General features: G+C 30.4%; 1 protein-coding gene across 1 annotated transcript; it reads right to left on the bottom strand.

Annotated features, from left to right (window-relative positions):
* Positions 1-314: 314 nt before the first annotated feature.
* On the bottom strand, positions 315-13,021 carry LOC106465407 (protein l(2)37Cc-like). Its single transcript, XM_013925634.2, has 7 exons — positions 12,915-13,021; positions 8,926-9,032; positions 7,651-7,812; positions 6,627-6,769; positions 2,223-2,339; positions 1,481-1,576; positions 315-845 (listed from the first exon to the last, which is right to left on the bottom strand). The coding sequence occupies exons 2-7, from the start codon at positions 9,011-9,013 to the stop codon at positions 633-635; spliced, it is 819 nt and encodes a 272-aa protein (XP_013781088.1). The 5' UTR covers positions 9,014-9,032; positions 12,915-13,021; the 3' UTR covers positions 315-632.
* Positions 13,022-13,720: the final 699 nt, after the last annotated feature.

Raw genomic sequence — 13,720 nt, 5'->3', positions numbered from 1 at the left:
TATATTCTCATCTGTAAACTGTAAACAAACAACTTAGTATAGTTTTGAGAAAAGTTAAGTAAACTAATGCAAATAATTTTACGATCTGACTTTTGACAAAGTACCACAGTAACCTAATTGCAGTGTGAATGTGTAAAAGTTCACGGAAAGAGATTTACTAGTTACTTTGTTACTAGTAGCAAATTTATAGACTGCTGATGTTATTTCACACAGAAAAATAACTGAACAAAACTGACTGTAATACATGTTATTACTGACACTATGAAGTAATAACAAACTGATTTCCCATGTTCTGCATTACAACTGACAAAGACTGATCAGAGCATACACTTATTTTATTTCATAACACAAATGATCTCAGTACAGTAGCGAGGAAGAATTAGGATGAATCTACAGGTTTAGGAGAAAATATAATACTTTTATCAAGTACAAACACCTACTACTAATGTTACAGTGGCAACTGCAAAGATATAAAGGCAATTAATTTGTTGAACTTCTCTCTGTCTTGTTTGGTATACCACCTTATACACAATTTTCTATTTATAAGAAAATATCTCAGTGCGTGTACAACTGTTGTATGGCACACCAACAAGACTGAAATTACAAAATTTTTAACAACTACACTTAATACTTTACTGTGGCAAACTTAACAAAGTTTGCTGTCCTGGTGGCAGGTATATAACATTTCTTGACCTTGATAACTGGTAGGCAATATCTTCTGCTGCTTCCAGTCTTCGTAACTCAACCAATCCTTCGCCTGCCGATCCAAAAGATTTGGCAAGCAGGGATGCAGCTTCAGTGTCACCTTCTGCAGATATCACTGCAGCACGCTTCTGTTGTTCAGCCTAAATTAATAGAAAAACAAATTAAAATACTATTTACACCAGAACAAATTCTGTAATTACTGAATGCCTAAATAAATAATACAGAAAACACTGGAATATCCTACACACTAACTAGTGATTGCTCTAAAAAATGTGGCAGTATTTCTGTTCCTCTGTTTGGTTTAAAAATATTTTGCACACCTTACTTACAAATTTTTATGTTAGAAATGCAAATTACATGCATACACAAAAAATACTAGTCACACCAATACTATTTAACGTATTAGTCATGTTTAAAAATACTTTTATAATTGCACATTTTGAACATTAAATAACTTCATTATCAAAATTTGAGAAACAAAATCTATCCTAATTCTAGTAAAAAAAAATATCTTACATTGTTAATCAATAAGCATTACTGAATATTATTTACAAAATAGAACAATATTATACAAACGTAAGAGATCAGATGAAGAGAACATTGTAGCACATTTAATTTGAAAGTATTATTCATTTACTTCATTTCCATTTATAATCTGAGATCACAGTTCAGCTCTATCAAAGATATCATGCTTTCCAAAATTTACATATGTTAAAAACATTTAAGTGTTCATAACCTGTACATGCAATTACAATATTATAGTAGAATAAGTTACCTTTTCTACAAGAAAACGTGCCCTCTCAGCCTCTTGCTGAGCCACTTGCTTCAACTCAACAGCATGAGTAAATTCTTTTCCAAATGATAGATGGGTCTGTAATGAATGAGTGGAATTTATTACCTTACATTTTCAATGCTGAACACGCAAATATACAAATTACTTAATAAACCTAATGTTTAACTTTTTTACATAATTTCTACCGTAATTTATCATTAAACATTCACACCTAATATAACGTGATATTTTAGCCTTCCCAATTAAAATATTAGTGGAACTCCTCAAATACCTTGACGTAGAAATTGACTGAGGAGAAAAAATTACAAAAATTAAATCCCACCGAGCTCATGGTGAGATATTTTAGAATATATTGTTTTAGCGGCCTGAAATGTTCTATTAGTACCTGTGACAAATACCATGTGTATGATGATCTATGGGTTTATGAAACTTATTTAATTACCTTGACGTAGAAATTGACTGAGGAGAAAAAATTACAAAAATTAAATCCCACCGAGCTCATGGTGAGATATTTTAGAATATATTGTTTTAGCGGCCTGAAATGTTCTCTTAGTACCTGTGACAAATACCATGTGTATGATGATCTATGGGTTTATGAAACTTGTTTAATTTATATAACAAGTGCCCGTAAGAAAAAATAGAGGTGGGTGAGCTTGTTTTGTCTATTTCTATATAATTTAATTATACAAGGATCAAAGCATGAAGGTAATGAAACAAGGCTTACGATAGAAATGTCGTCCAAAATCAGCCCAAACTGGGCTGCCCTGTCAGTCAATTCTTCACATACTTTCTGCGATACCACTTCTCTCTGAGTGATCATTTCACTCGCATCAAACTGGGCCTAGTGAGAAATACACCACCTAATTAGTTTCAATAAATTTGTTACCAATAATAGTACTATAATGAAATACTAACCTGACAAGGAGAAACAGTTAAAATTCTAGGTTTCTACAACACTTACGAACCTCTGTTAATTTTTTAAAACTTTATTTTGGCAAAATTATTGAATTAATATTTCAACACTGTATACATTCCTGTTTCTTTCTAATGAAGTGTAAGTTATCACAAGTATTATATCAATGTTGTTTCTACACATAAAAAAACAGCACTTTTACTTCACAGAAAAGAAAAAAAAAAGAGGGGATATTACAATTTTCAACAAACACTAAGAGATGGGCTGTATGAATTTTAAGAGTATGATGAACAAGCACCCTAGAGGGCTTACATAGTTTCCTATATAATGGTATAGACCTATTTCATAAGCTCCATTCAGTTGAAGTTTTAGAAATAAGATAAAGCATTAAAAAATATCATGTGGTATTAATGAATAAAAATTGTATGGAATGACTTATTTTAAAAATAATGACTGATGCATACTTCAAATTCTTAACTAATCAAAAGTGCTATGAAAATAGTACTGGTTGAAAGCATTCTGCTTACCTACGTTGTACTAGTGAGTTTGTGAAGATTGAAAATATTTTACCTTTCCATAACTACAAAAGAATATATCTTTATCCAAGCAGGTATTCTGCAGTTAGTTAGAAACATCCATTGTATGCCTAATGTGGAAAGGTCAAATACTTGTGCTAATTTCTCTACCTTAAACAAGGATTACCATAATATGCTTCTTCAACAGGCCATTTCTTTGTCATGCCTTCATTAAGTGGAACCCCACTCATTCCAAAGGGGTAGTACAAGGACTTGTACAAGTTAGAATTGGTTGAGTTCAATTCTTTATGGACTAGGGAAGTGTCACTGATATTCCCCGATTTTTCCATTCACCAAATAGCATTAAACATACCACATACTTAATAATTGATATCCAGTTTCAGCATTAAAAAAAAAATCATATAATTTGACTTATTACCTCTCTCAACAAGGACTTGGTCAATTTGACCGACTAAATGACCTCTTATTTAATACTTCTAACTTTCAACAGTGTGTATATCTTCACAAAATTTGGCAGTCTTTCAGTTAACATTATAAATTTTTCACATACAAAAAATAATATTTTTTAGTACAATATTTTTAATAAAATGAAATAAAGATTTGTCCATGAATATATTGAGTATTTGTTTTGAATATTCCGTGTGAAAATTATTTTTCATGTTAAAATTAAAAATACTTTTCCTCATCTCAAATTACCTTTGTATAATCCTATAAGCCTTTTAAATACATTTCAACGTTTTTTTTTCAGTAAAATTTTATATTTTACGTTGTTTTCACTACCCTATCTCTGTACAAGATCAGTGAAATTGAACAACTTTGTAACCACAAAAAAAAAAAAATCTAAATAAATCTAAATTACCCTTTTTTCTTTTTAGAATGACTTCAAATTGTAACATGAAACTACATTTGTTTATCCTAAGTAGCTTTAAACTCATAACAGTATACATCTATTTATAATTAAATTTTATTGCCCATTTGATTGCCCTTTGAACGTGTCAAGATTATAAATTGTAAGTCAGGGAACATGCAGCTCATGTTACACTATCGAACTGCATTACCCACAAGCTACTACAAGCAGCTTGTGTGTGTGCCTCATGAAAAATTTTGATTATATTATTAGTTATTTTACCTAAGCTAAAGAGATCCCTATTTTTACATTTTAATGACTTTTATAATAAGAAATCAAGAATAAACAAGAAATACAGTACTTACCAATCTTCTTTTTTCTTGCTGTCGATTGTCGATGACAGTTAACACTATTTTTTTTTTTATACTAATGGTAGTAATGCACTAAATTTCTATTTAATTAAATAATGCCCCAAAGAACACAGACTAATAACAGGCCAAAAGTAAACCATTTCCCCTAACTCTCAAAATGTTTTTGGCTTTTCCCATGGGAATGAAGTTTGTACTAAGAGTAAAACTGATGCTTACCTTTTCAGAACACAACGTTACACAATACGTCATTTGATAGATGAAAACCTTGACTTTTTATTGGTTATAGATGATGTATAATTAAACATAAGAGAGAACATTAACAAATTCTGAAAGAGAGGATGTGACAGGTGGGTTTCGCAGGAAGGGTCCGATTTTCTATTTGATAGCGCTGTAACAAAACTAAAGGCTATAAAAATTATGGTTTGTCTGAGCAACGACGATTATATAGTAATTTACACTTAATTTTGTACACTTTGGAGGGGTGGTGGATAAAATAGAGAGGAGAAGATACCTAGAGAAAATGTGTCCTATGGGGAAATTCAGCATTTTTTTAAATATTGCATTATAGAATTAAAAACTTAAAACTTATGTACTATTAAAATATGGATTATTAGCTAAGATTTTATGCTATACTAATTGGTATAACACAAAAAAAAAGTTGTTTAATAATATTTTGAATGTAAGACACTAAAACTTTGTGTCATGAGCAATAAAGGATACCTGCAGTGACAGGGTTAATTCTGTTTAAAAAAAAAGTAAAAATGCTTCACTTTAGAATTTCTTTTTTTTACTGCTGATCACAAGGTTCCATTTTATTTATATATCCAATAAGTTTCAGTTGGACAAATATTCATCTTTCTTTTTGGCACTATTTTGTCAATTTCAGTAGTCACCACTTACAGCTATAAATCATACAAAACATGGCAAAAACAGATTTATTGGTGACCTAAGTTTTCAAAATGGCATCCCCATTATCTTTGTCAGGCTGGTTATTGTGACTTCTGCTAACAGTACTTTTGGTCAAGATCAATTTATATGTAACAAATATACTTTCTTTTCAACAAATAAGTTGTTTTACTTACCTATGTCATTTGAATAAAACAAACTTAACAATAATAACAAATAACAATTTACATCATTTTTTAATGAAAAAACATTTACAGGAATGAAAGTAATGTCTGAAGAAAGTATAAAACATTCCTAGACTGTGGTTTGTTCCTTTGTTTTCTAAACTTACTATGAGATTCTTCTGTTCAACTAGTCAATATCTTTGAAATTATATATAATGCTCAAACCCTTTCCATTAATGTAAATATTTTATAATCTGCTCTATCCAATCATAAAACAAAACATGAATGTAATAACAGGAAGCATTTATTAGACATTTCAGAATTGTCATAATTCCATAATCAGTAATCTAGGGTTACAAAACAAACAAACAAATTTGCATTTTAGCCATTTCAAGTCATTGAATTTTTATTCAGATAAAACATTTATAAAACTAACTAAATATTTTTCTACGCAAGTTAAAACATTATTTTATTATCAATTGGATACTTAAGTGTGAACTTAAGGCCTGTAATTTTCATCATAAAATGCATTTCAGCAGCCTGCATTTAATTATCACCAGTAGGAAATTCAATACTTTTGACTTTGAGGCTTCTGCTACACTGTTCTGATATTGCTGTTGCTACCTACACAAATTTTGTGCTACCCTTCATGTAAATTTTTTCTGTATATTTTCTTCTATCACAATAAGGATATATAAATTTTCAAAATTGCATCAGTATTTAATGGCAACTTTTGCATTTGAAAATTAGAAGAAACATTTTGGAATTTCACTCACTTATTAACAGCTCAACTTTATCATACTATCCATACGTACAACCATAGAACTTATTAGTTAGCAGTGCCTGAAAAACTGTTATGTGGTTTCCTTCTGAAAATGTACTGTTAGCTTTTATATTACCCTCACCCTACATTTGGGTCCGAGTGTGTGACTGTGTTTCCATGCAAGTATCTCAAAAACTAATAGATCAATGTAAACGAAAATTTTACACAAGATGGGAAGTCAGTATGGGACAGCCCTCCCTAGATTTGGTTTGGATCCAAATTCTGGATCACCTTCAAACACCTTTTATAATGGGGGGGGGGGGAGTAGAGCATTTTCAAGGTTTTTGGGTTAATAACTTTGTAAAGTGTGATCAGACTTGTACAAAATTTCATGGGCACATTAAAGTTGAAAATCCTTATCACACCAGATAAAATTATTTGGATCATTCTGGATCTGAGCAGGATTTTTTGAGTTGTTGAAGTTGAAATTTTACATTATCCAATATAATTGCATACAGTCTCGACAAGGAACGGCAGGGGCGAGGTATGCAATCTTTCTCATTGCTCTTGTTACTAAATAGCAATATGATCATTTTTAACATATATATAGATATAGTTAAATACTCACAACCACGGCTTTCAAAATTTCATTAGTGATTGATGGTAGAACTCTTTCATCATAATCTAGACCAAGAGTAGTGTATATCTTAGGCAGGTTATCAGCTACTGGTCTGAAGAGGATTCGTAGAGTAATATTCACATTCTGCAAATCTGTGAAAATAGATAACATTTTTTAAGAAACTATAAGTTGTGAATTTCCAATCTTAGTCTCATTCCTCCTAGTGGGTGGACAATTGGTATTACAACATTCATCCCTCTGAAGTTAAAATTGAAGTGAACTGTACAATAATTAGCTGCTATTAAAAACTGAAAAGAAAAAATCCATCAATATCATTATTTTTTAAAAGATTATTTCAAACCACAAAATCCCAAATACTAGTTTTCCCATTGTTAGATATACATGACTGATTTATTTGAATTTAATAATAAAGAACGTGTAGTGGCAATTTCTAAGGTGAGTTTCACAGCCTATATTGTAATAACAGAGATAGAGGAGAATAATTTGTCTTGTCAAATGGTGTTCTAAAGTAATTGAACCCACCTGTGTGAACTTTGACAAAAAAGTGACAATCACTTAAAGCTCTGGATACAACTGTAATAACCAATAGTGTAACAACTTTTTGTACATGCATTTGACTTGTTTTGAATATATCATTTTTTAAAACAAGTAGATTGTGTGTTGTCAATTCATTGTTCAAATTTATTGCCAACAAGTCACAGACATCTACTGTACAGAATCCTGGCCCTAATAAAACCTGACACCCATTAATATTCAACTTCAAACTCTTCTTATATTTGTAAAGAAAATTCCTAAACATTCTAATTGAAATTTAATACATTATCTTCATACCTTAGATGATACGCTACCATCATACAACTCATTCCAAAAAGGCTATTACACAATTCACTTTTATGGATATAAGCTGCAAGCTTAGTACAGTAATAGTACTTGTTGCAATTATTAATTAGTTTTATATATCATACATAAAACACAGCCTTAACATGTAAAAAGTATCTCACGGCAACATTACCTTTGCTTCCAGTAATTACAGGGACATTTCTTGGCTTGGCACGAATGTCATAAATAATAGGTTTCTGGACCCATGGGATAAGAAAATGTGTGCCTTCACCAACAACGTAATTCTTCACTCCACTGAAGCGATCAAAAATAACTGCCCTATGTCCTCCATCCACTACATATTCAAAAATTAAACACTTTAATACCAATATCATGCAGTAATTACAGTAATAACTATGAAACATAAATAAATATTTGAGTGCTATGTTCTTGTTCTTCCTTTTTCTATCAAATTTGTGGCAGAGAAAAGTTATGTAAATTTAGAAAACATATCTGTGTTCAGTAGGATTTAAGACTGAATAAAAAGTTAATAATATAACCCAGGACACATGACCATGGGGGTCTAAAACATGACTGATCAAACAGAATTTTTAACAGCTAGGTAGTGAATTTTTGTTCCATTCTATTTCTACCCCTTTACTAAATCAAATACTATACTGTAAAGCTGAGAATTTTAGAAAACCCAAACAAACTGAAAATCTTATAGTACTACATAAAAGTATGTAATATATATTTTGTTGTTTTAGTATAAAGAAATAACACAAACTGTTCAGCTTAAAAAACTTACCACAAACGAATTTTAAAAGTACCTTGTTAGTACATTTTTTACCCCCAAAAAATGATTTTTCTAATTATCAAAACAATTCTTCAAATCCTACAAAAATATAAATACAAATTTACTGTGGTGAATAAAAAACAACCAAAACAACCATGCATAAAAACAATTACTGTTTCTGGCATATTCTTAATTAACAATTTAGATTTTGCCAAATATTTGTTTTTTTTTTATATTATGCATTTCAAGTAATCAAAAATTATTTAATTAGAAAAAAAAAAGAATGAAAAATTAAGAATTTATTGATTTATATTTATTTATGGGAAAATCACAAAGAAACCACAATAATTAGCTTATGATGCACATATGGACAACAGTTCTAGAAAAAAATAGAAACTGCATAAAATATAAGTTAGTGATTATAACTGGGACTCATAATTTCCGAGTCGGTCACTTTTGTTTTTATTGAAAGGGTAAAAAGTTTGTACAATTTTTTCTCCAGTTAGAATCTAAGATCAATTTCAAAGGGCCCAAGAATATTCACTGCCTGGGAGTCCAACTAGTCTCAGTCTGTCCCAGAATAAAGGTATATCTAAACAAATTTCATAAAAGAAGTTATAAAATGAAGTCCCAACTGCCACAAACCTGTTTGAAAACATTCAATTGACTTACCATTATAAAGAGCTGTATTAACTACACCTCCAGCAATAGCCAGGCCTAAACCAAGTTTACCAATGTTTGTGAAGAACTGTGCTGCCATTTTGTTCGCTACAATTCACCTAAAACCAAATATATAATAATAGAGAGAGAGAGAAAAAAAACAAAGAAATATATTAAAGTCAATAGCAATGTCAAATATGAATGTTTTAAACATCTCTGCAAAAAGGGTTTTATATATTTACAACTATTTTCCAGATTTGAATTTGTGGTTATAAAACTCTTTTAACAAAATGATCCAAAACAAACCAAACAAAATGTCTTTCAAGTAGCAAAACAACTTATTGAAATAAGACATCATTTATTTTTACCTTTCTTAGATATTTTACTCCTAATGATATTTTTTTGTAAAAACTGGATTCCCTTGCTTTTAGTTATTAGCTTTCAAAATTTTGCAGATGCAGAAGTTGGAATGGAAAGTTCCAGAACATATTTCAGAAAGTATATTTTAAGATACATAATTTTATTTACGAAACATTAGCATGATTACACAAAATAAACAGACAACTTGAGGTGCAATGAACAACAGTAACTTTAAAATTACTTACTAACAATGTTGTTGTTGTAAAACATCCGATTATGTGGAAAAGATATATAACAAATGTTAGATTTTCTCCAACAAAGTGGCAAAAAGAGTTTGAAACTATATATGTGTGTGTGTTTGCTTTCTCCAACTGAAATCTGAATTAGTAAAATTGTGTGTGGTTTATATAATTGAACAATGGGATGTTTTTCTAAGTAGTGGAATGATATCGTTGTAAACTTTAACACATGGAACAATAAATACATTCTTTAGAAATCTACATCCAGACTTGTTTCTTGTTAAACCTACTTCTCTATTAAATTTGGAAAATAATTTTTATCTGCTGACATGGAGTATGCTGTTAATTAAGATTAACTAGAACTTTTTCTGGTGGTTGTATGAAATTACCTTTATATTTAGTGCTTGTTTCAGTTGGTGATTTTTATGGCTGACCTTACTGTTACTGAACTGAATGATCTCCCGTCACCTTGTATATTCTAATGTTATATGGGTTACAAAATACACCAAAAGAAGTATACTTATTATAAACATGTAATTATTTCATTACAAAAATGTGTCTAAAAGTAATTCAACACATGGCAACTACTAATCTGTATTAACAAGAAGGAACAGAATGTTCAAGGAGCATATTCCATAGAATTTAATACTTTACACCAGAGGTGTCGCTAGATGCTGGCACAAAGGGCCCATGCCCCAAATCCCCAGTTGATGTGTTTAAATAACAGAACAGGAAACCATGATTGATATCGTACTGAAATGCCAAAAATTCCCATGCCTAATGACCTGTGCCCTGAATCTATGAAGCACCTAGCAAGTTCTCTGTTTTACACTGGTAGAAGTTTCCAGTAAATATCTCTGATTTTAACAGAATATTATCGACATTACAAATGCAGCCTTTAAAGTTCTTAGCTATGCTAGGGGGCCTTGGAATTATTGCTTCACTAATTAGTGTTATCAGAAAAATAAATTTGCATCTCAGTTAAAATATTGTGTCTTGAATTGTGATGCAATACCCTCTATTTACAGCCCTGTACAACCTAGAGTTCATTTTTTTTTCTTTGCAAGAAGAGATTTACTTCCCTTTTCTTCCTTTTAAATCTAATACCTTGCTACTTTCTAACTCTATGGTTTCCTTTTGTTGTAGGCCACATACCACAAAGAAAGAGAAGATACAACTTGAGCTAAATTTATCTTTTTATTTAAAAAAAAGGAGTTTAAAAATTCAGGGTACTAATATTAGAATGACCACTGTATTTTGAAATAGAAGGCTCACAACTATTGTATTGTAAGGGTTCAATATTATTTCATACCTAGAGTAGATATAAACCAAATATTGTGTTTTCCTATTGGCATTTCCACTAACCTTAATTTAAAAAATAGTAAGCTTAGTTATTAGGTTTTATTCAATGAGGTCCTATGTATATACAAAGATAAATAAAGAAATGCTTGAGAAAATATTAAATGTGGTCAGTGTGATGGATAAGTTTTCAAACTGGATAGTATATACGAAAGAAAAGCAAATTTAAAGTCTGAATTTTGAACTAGGCTTAACTTAAGCAAAGAAATCATGCACCGTGTCTCTTACACATACATTGACCATCTACACTGACACTAGGCATGATGACAGAAGCAAAAAATCTGTAAGAATAAGTCAAGCATTTCACTTTAGTGTTCATGTGAAACAAAATTTAGCATTTTTCATTTTCTAAATATAACATACATGTGTAAAATTTGCTTTTAAACCTTATGAATTGAATACTTAACCTTGCAAAACATGCTTTTAAAGTTTCTATGAATATTTCTTCTCAAGTGTGACAAAATAGTTACAAATCAGAGCTTTTTCCCACTGAAATAATACTGTAATTAAGTCAGTTATCTGATAAGTAACACTTAACAAGGTGAGACATAGCATTTTAAATTTAATTTTTAGTAAAGATAGTTATAATAGCATTTAGAAACTAATTTTGTAAGATAAAGAACCTCCTTGTGAGAACTTTCCAGAGATCTGACTGTTCAAAGTTGCAATGCTTTATTTGAAATAACACTCATAGAAGTAATTCATTGAAACCTGTTGTACCTTACAAAAAACATTCCATTACTACATAGGAATTTGTTATCCTGATGATTAGTATATTAAAACAACTGTAACCTGTAAAAGTTATATGATTACATCATAATTTTCTAGATCTTACAAGTACACAATTAATGAATGAATTGGTTGACAAGTTTTATCATGTTACAATGGTAGAAGAAGAAAAAAAAAAAAGGTGAATTTTCTCTCCTTAAAAACATATGCTTTTGTGTTACATTTTTAGTCTTCAGGTAAATGATGTAAAACCTTACTAATGTAAAAGACACTAGCCTCCAGTCATACGCATGAAGTTTTTGCTCAAATTTCTGAAATCCTAAGTCATTACTAAATATGAGAACCAAACATTTTCACTGATGAGTGGGACTACGGTATATGACTGAGATTTCTGACAGTTTGGAATCTGTAAATCTAGATGATTCTCAAAACATTTCCAACTTGTAAGATAAGAGGATACAAGACCATTATATAAGAAATTTGGACACAATATCACCACTTAAGACAGTGTTACTTTTCTAATAATGTAGTTGGCTAATGGTATAATTTGCCTTCATTTAGGTTAGAAGCTGCAACACTTAAGCCTTAAGGTGCTTTATGAGGAGAATGAATAAATATCTTAGTGAACATTGGATATAAAATTACACGAAAAGGGTTTTTTTAATTTTATATAGTTTGGAGTAGGGCAGCGATAGAAAATGGAATAACCTAGTTGGGCCAAATGGCCTTTTATCATCCTTTGATATTTAAAAGTTTAAAAATACATTTTCAGTTTCACCTAAACATAATGATCAATGATTCCAGTATATACTCTAATATATAACTTGAATACCAGTGCCTATTAAATGCAACGTACTTTGTTTCGTGCGCTATCTGTCCTCAAAATGTAATCGCTATCTTATCGCACTCTGTAATATTTGACTGGGGAATCTACACTCTAATATATATATATATATATATATGTATGTATGCGCGTCATGCTGATTACGACAATTGGGTCCTTTGATTACTCTAGTCTAAGCTTTTGAAAAGCCCAAAATATAGCAGTATAGTACATTTTATTTCGTAGATGAAAATATGCTCACTTTATATAAATATATTTTCTAAACTTCTACTACTTTAAGTTTAACTGCAGTGCAACTGCAAGCGTTGATGGTTAGTCCTAAGATTCGATTTCGAGATTAAAACATAACGAAACCTGTGAATTTCGCAGTTAGCCTATCATGAAGAACAAAATTATCATGTAGATAAAATTGTTCTTAAAATTTAAGACAGCAAAATATAACAATAATTTACATATAAACAAAAACTTACAATTACACAAAAGTCCTTAGATAGATACACAAAAATCAGCTCACAAGTTACACTAGTCTCACTATATAAATCTCAACACGTGAGATAACTTATGTTTTATACTTTCAGTAGATGGCAGAGCAGTCAGCAGTATAGATTAAAATATATTTATATTTTTTTGCGAATTGTTCTCAAATTTTTATTGAAAGTATATGGTTTATTTTGTGCTTAGTATAAAATAGAGAAAATTATGAAATAAAGCTTTATATATGGTTCTGAAAAACATATATGATGAATTATACTTCAAAATTATTATTTTTTAAATGAGACAAGTGTTCATAATCGTCACATGTATATATATATATATATATATATATATAGACATACATAAGGGCCTAGCATGGCGTGGTGATTAGGGCGCTCGATTTACAATTTGTGAGTCACGGGCTCATATCCCTGTCATCGAATATGCTCGCTCTTTCACTTGTAGGTACGTTATAATGTGACAGTCAATCCCACTACTCCTTGGTAAAAGAGTAGCCCAAAACTTAGCGGTAAATAGTACCTGCCCTGTATTCTTTCACTGCTAACTTAGGGACGGCTACCCTGAGAGGAGGCGGCCGCCACCAGGTAAAATCTGTCTGAGCATCAACAATGATTGAACAACCTCAGTATAATTACTAATATAAAAATACAGTGAATATTGTTAGGAAATTATAAAACATTCAATTTAAAAAAGTGAAATAACTATTTGAATAAAGCAAGGTGGAACGAGTTTGAATTTCTATTGAGGCTTGGATTTTGGTTCATAATATGTAGACTTTCTT

This window comes from Limulus polyphemus, unplaced genomic scaffold (genome assembly GCF_000517525.1).
Source record: "Limulus polyphemus unplaced genomic scaffold, Limulus_polyphemus-2.1.2 Scaffold1933, whole genome shotgun sequence".
In the NCBI taxonomy this organism is placed as follows: domain Eukaryota; kingdom Metazoa; phylum Arthropoda; class Merostomata; order Xiphosura; family Limulidae; genus Limulus; species Limulus polyphemus.
The sequence above is the reverse complement of the archived record's forward strand: the minus strand, read 5'-3'. Positions and strand labels throughout refer to the sequence as shown.